The sequence below is a fragment of the Rhineura floridana genome, chromosome 6 (assembly GCF_030035675.1).
Source record: "Rhineura floridana isolate rRhiFlo1 chromosome 6, rRhiFlo1.hap2, whole genome shotgun sequence".
Lineage (NCBI taxonomy): Eukaryota > Metazoa > Chordata > Lepidosauria > Squamata > Rhineuridae > Rhineura > Rhineura floridana.
The window spans coordinates 126,342,777-126,348,971 of NC_084485.1; the positions used below are offsets into that span (position 1 = coordinate 126,342,777).

Sequence of the window (6,195 nt, forward strand, 5' to 3'; positions counted from 1 at the left end):
AGGAACATGTCCCTTCTCAAGGATCATTTCACACTTCCTGCCCTTATTCTGCATAATGCAGAAGAGCTGCAGGAGCATGATGTTTCTACCATTTAGTTGAAGGTCTCCTCTATATACATCTCTTCCTCTCTCAGATCAGCTACTTATGAAGAGAATAGATTTGTTCCCTGGGAGCCAGGAACTCTCTGCACCAAGCACACACTCATAACTTATACATGTGACATTCTGCAATACACTGGATAGCTCCCACACCCTTGGTGACTTGAGAAAATTTCATCATCACATGAAGGCCTCTTGAAGGGGCTTCTCTCTGGCCATTGTTTTATGCTGCATCCACAGTGAGTGAATGCCTTCTACCATAATTTTTCCATTACATGAACAGTCCTGCTCCCCACAGTAGAAAATGTTTATATGGCAAGTTATTCTAGTCATATGGAGCAGTTGCTGCTTAGATGCCATTTCATTTTGTTTTCATATAGAGATTTTAACTTCTAGACCGGTCCCTTGTATATTTTCTTAGGGTGGTTCTTATTAATTTGAATTGTACATTTAAGGACTCATCTTCTCTAAGTAATCATCATTCTCTTTGTAGATGGGAACCAATAAATGTGCCAGCCAGGCAGGCATGACTGCCTATGGGACTAGGAGACATCTCTATGATCCAAAGATGCAAACCGATAAGCCGTTTGACCAGACAACAATTAGCCTGCAGATGGGTACTAACAAAGGGGCTAGTCAGGTAAGCAAGAGTTTTTCTCATTTAAGAAATTGCAGATTCTGCAATCCTAAACTGTATTTATTGTTGTTTCGGTATTTTATTGTAAATAATTTATAGACCACCTTTTACTGTGAAAAATTGCAAGGTGGTTTACAAAATGAAATAATAATAACAGTAATCATAATAGACCATAATATCCAGAGGTCGATAAAGCCAGTTATTAAGGTTCAGTGCCACGAATGCCAAGTTTTTACCAGCCAGCACAGCATCTGCAGTATGCTTAGTCTAAGGGGAGGTCATTCCACCCTGTGGAGGCCAACATGGAGAAGGCCCTCCTAGTCGCTGTAAGATGCATCTCTACTAAATGCAACATGACCAGAAGGACCTATTTCTCCTCTGACCTCAGTGAAAAGTCTGATCTATACAGGAGGCGGCACTCTCTTAGCCTGGTCCTAAGCTATTTAGGACCTTGTGAGCCAATACATAACCTTGACTCTGTAGTGAATAGGTAGCCAGTACAATTTATTCAACACTGGTGTAATATGTGTATGGTATGATGCTCCATTAAGCATCTCAGTGGCTGCATTTTGCACTAGCTGCAGCTTCCAAACTAACCTGAAGAACAGTTCCACATAGAGTACATTAGAATAATAATATAAAGCAGTGTTGCCCAACTTCTCAAGTTGTGACCTACAAGTGGATTGTGGGCTATGCATCAGAGATGAACTGTAATAGTCACTCAGACCAACTGTATGAGCACCTTGTGGCAAACCCTCACTGGATCTGCTGCCAGAGTAAGTTAATAGTTAAGCCAAGGGTATTTTGAAGCTTGCTTAGTCAAAATTTATCCACTACTTTTCTGCTAAAGAAAGAGAAATCTGAGTGGGTATGCACCCCATTGTATCTGATGTTACAAAGTTGTGTTTGTGCAAAAAGAACAAGTTATTGCATGTCATATAATAGGATCCTCAATTACACATTTTTGGAAGTGAGGATGAACTTTTGCCAGGATGAACTTTATTGTGAATAAAACTATTAAAAGTATTCATAGTTCATTATATCAACATTTGCTTATGTAACCATATGTTTTTAGAATACATTTTATAGCTTATGAAGCAGTATCCTATAATCAGATGATTGGTGTTCTTACATTGAACAAAACAACGTTGTAAGCACTGTATTTCAACAAATTACACGTTAATATAGATGTTAAGTAAATTTGTGCTTGAATACCTCAAGTAATAGTGCAGTTAAAATGCATGAAATCAACAGCTGCTGAAAACCTAAATCCAAAAATTATGTGACAATAAATCAATGGGTCGCCATACCAAGTAAATATGGACTTGTGGGTTGCCATACCAAAAATGTTGAGAATCGCTGATCTAGAAGTTAACTAATGCATAAATCACTGTGACCAAGCTGCCTCCATTCAGGAATGGCCATAGCTAGCACACCAGCAAAAGCTGGTGAAAGGCATGCCAGGTCACTGAGGATACCTGAACCTCCAGGGACAAAGATGCTTCAAGGAGTATTCCCTCACTATGAACCTACTGCTTCAAGGGGAGTGTAGTCCCATCCAGAACAGGCATACTACTCAGTTCCTGAACCTGAAAACTGCTCACCCACAGGGCTTGTTTTGCCAGTATTTAGGTTATTTGCCGTCATCCAATCTGCCTTTAAATCCAGACACCAGTTCAGAACCTGCATAACCACACCTGATTCAGATGTTATAAACACATGTGTTATCAACATTCTGGTGATACTGTGGTCCAAATCTCCTGATGGCTGCTCCCAACAGCATCATATAGATTTTAAATAGCTCTGGGGATAAGATGGTAGCCTGGAGCACACCACAACGTAACTGCCAGGGAATTGTTACAGTCATCCAGTGCTGTTCTCTGAGGCCAGTCTCCTAGGTAGATGCAGAACCACTATAATACAGTGCCTCTGACTCCCAACCCATGTAAATGGCTCAAGAAGATACTATGGTTGCCACTGAGAGATTTGAGTGAGAGTAACAGGGTCACACTCTTCCTATCTCTCTCAATAAAGTTAATCACTCAGGGCAGTTAAGCCCTATTCGTTGCCAAATCCAGGCCTGAACTCAGACTGATATAGCTCCAGATAAACTGTTTCCCTCAACCACCCTGCCCCCAAAGGGGATCATTGTAACTGGCAATTGTTGTCCAAAATCTCTAGACCAAGAATGTGTTTCTTGAAGAATGAACACCACTACCTCCTTTAAGGTGGCAGACACCACTCCATTACATAAATTTACCTAAACCCACCCTACAAGTTATAGTCAGCCATGATGGGCAAGGGGTGAGAGTACATGTGATTGGCCAGACAGCTGTAAATGCCCTATTCAAATCGTCAGGTTGCCATAGCTGTAAATGATTCCATAAAAGAGGGCCAGACCGTGCATCAGACACCTTATTTGACCTTCCCTAACAACAGTGTTCATGTTGTCATGGATGCAACCTTATCCTTGAAATGTCTAGCAAACTTGTCAAAGAAAGCCTTCAAGGGCCTTAGCAAGCCCTTCACAGGTTTAGATGTTAATAAGCCATGAACCATCTGAAAGAGCTCTGCTGGACAGCTACTCAAGGATGTGATGGAGGCAGCAAAGTGAGCTCGCTCCACTGCCCTCACCAAAGTGCAATAGGTAGCTTGCATACTCTAGTGCATGTTTGATAGCCTTCACAGTGTGCTCTACTTATTGTCTGACCTGCTTCATTGGCCAAAGTTCCCCAGAATACCAAGGTGCCACCAGAATACCAAAGGTGGGTGACCCAGTTCAGTTTAGATGGCCCAACACCACCAGATGCCCCCAAAATCTGCTCCAAAGTGGAGGTTTCCTGCAAGAGAGATGGAGGTTTGATGAACTACAGCAACTCCACCCCCACCCCACCCCGTTGGCTGTGACTGTCTCTCCAGTCTGGGCTGGTGCTGCACTGAGTACCCAAGTAGACAAAACAGGCCTTGGTAAGAACACAATGGATAGGCTGCCTCATCCATGATCAAATCATGGATGAATATGGGCTTCTTTTGAACTGACCTAGTATTAAATAGCAACAGCACCAGACCAGAGGATGCTGCAACTGAGCTACTGGTCAACTGTAAGATGGGGACTATGTCCCCTTCTCCATGTCTCCTTGACACATCCTCCCCCCAGTCTCATATCTTCTTCTGCCTGTTGTCACTGTTATTGGAGGATCCTTACTATCCTCCCCAGTGCCATCCTCCCACAAGCACATCTCAGATAACAGTTACCACCTAATATACTACTCCACCCACCCTCACAATATCAATTCTCAATATCCATTCAAACAGATACAGAATTATCTTAGTATTATTAAATTTATATCCCACCCTTTCTCCCAGGAGCCCAACATTTGACACACAACCCCTTAATATCCATACATCTCTCCATCCGCTACAGCTATACATCAATCAATTGTATCATCAATTATCAAATATCATCAAGTATCATCAATTACCTACCAGGTCCACTTCGCACCCATATTTCATGGAGCATATTCCCAGCCCACTCCTCAATTTTCCTAACAAGCACACATATTCTCAACAACCATTCACCATTCATACAGTAAACAACAGATAGCCTTCTGTTCCCCATCTGAAGGACCTCACTATCCAGCTCTCACCTGGAATATTAAGACATTGTTGAAGAGAGTAAGAGACTGGTTGAGCCTAATTTCAAGGTTGTAAAGTTCAAATTCATGTGTACTTCCTCAGATCTCAGGGAAGGGCACAGTACTATATTGTTCTGGAAGCTGGTCTTTTTTCTTCTTCTCAGAATAGCCAAAGAAGCTGTGAAATTCCTTATCCTGGTTATAATCATCTAGGAGTGGTTGCTTTTAATCCTTGCAGAGAAAGTACAAAATTATAAAGATCTTCAGCATGCACTCATAGCATCTTTCTGGAAGTATCATGCACTTTATTCAGATTTCTATGAAGGTATGAGAAGGTAGATGTTTGCTGCATCTCACTTGAGAGACTTTCATGCTGAGCAGCTTAGTCAATACATGGAAAATGTCAATTCAAGGTGGTCTTCCTGCCACCTTTCATTATTAGTAATTATTAAAAATCCCTGATGCTGGTTATTTGGTCAGACTGTTTTGAAATTACCATTTATTTTAAACAATTGTTTTTTAGGCTGGGATGCTTGCACCAGGGACAAGACGAGACATTTATGACCAGAAGCTCACTTTACAACCCATGGACAACACCACTATTTCACTACAAATGGGCACCAACAAAGTGGCTTCCCAGAAAGGGATGAGTGTGTATGGGCTTGGACGGCAAGTGTATGACCCCAAGTATTGTGCTGCACCAACAGAACCTGTCATTCATAATGGGAGCCAAGGAACAGGAACTAATGGGTCAGAAATCAGCGATAGCGATTATCAGGCAGAATATCCAGATGAATACCACGGCGAATACCAAGATGAATATCAGAGAGATTACCACGGTCAGTACAGTGACCAGGGCATTGATTATTAGATTTGCCTCAAAAGCTCAGTATTAGTTTATTATTTTATTCAGTAAAAAACGAAACTAGCCTTGTGGAATTGTTACCAGTTTTCTTTACACATTATGCTTCATGTACCTAAGGAAATATTGCCTTACATAACATTCCTTTTTCCTTTCTCTGCCCTTTCCTTCTCTAGTTGCCTTTAGTGCTGTAACAGTTGCAGTTTACAGCATAACCAATAACTGCATATAAAGTAAAAAGGAATACTGTGAAAGGGGAGTTCTCTTATACAGCCAAGTCTTTTAATAAAAAAAACTATGCATTTTTTACAATCGCGTTCCGAAATAGGCATTTTACTTTTGTGCATAATGTTAATTGTGGACTATGCCACCAAAACTGAGGTTGTGGCTTATTACTTAAAAAAGATTTTTTTTGTCTGTTCATAGTACCTGCTTGCTAATGTCTGAACTGACAGTAGACATAAGTGTGCATTTGTGATTGTATGTGTTCCATTCCAGTATCTAAATTGACCAAACTTACAGAAAGAGCGGTCTTGCTTAAAAGGAAGCTTACATAAATTTCTGAGCCCACAGAAGTCTCCATGTTTTGACGGTGCGTTGACTTCTATTTCCTGTGCCATAATGTATCCATGTAGAATTGCCTTTTCTTTGAATTGTATTTATTGCCACATTTCTCATCATAAACTGATCGTTGTATTTTTTATAAATAAATTTTGTTTTCTTGAAGGATGTGATTTGCGTTATTACATACAAATACCAATTACAGAAACATTTTACAACTGTCTCTTTGTTTATAACCTATCCAAAATGTATTCCGTTTTCAACAGAATAGGTGGCTAGTGACTGGAAATAATAATGCACTGGTGTTGGTTTTACTTTGCTGCTTATACATTTTCACAATGACCTCTTTTTACAAATTAAATTTAAAATTCAGAGAAGGGGCCATGTTAAGGTAAGGCCAA

General features: G+C 40.5%; 1 protein-coding gene across 1 annotated transcript in view; it reads left to right on the forward strand.

The window, feature by feature from the left end:
• CNN3 (calponin 3) overlaps positions 1-5,959 on the forward strand; it is a 37,627-nt gene extending 31,668 nt beyond the window's left edge. The window contains exons 6-7 of the mRNA XM_061633736.1: positions 593-739; positions 4,895-5,959. Of these exons, the coding sequence (XP_061489720.1) occupies positions 593-739; positions 4,895-5,242 (495 nt within the window). The 3' untranslated portion in view covers positions 5,243-5,959. The remainder of the gene's footprint in view (positions 1-592; positions 740-4,894) is intronic.
• Positions 5,960-6,195: the final 236 nt, after the last annotated feature.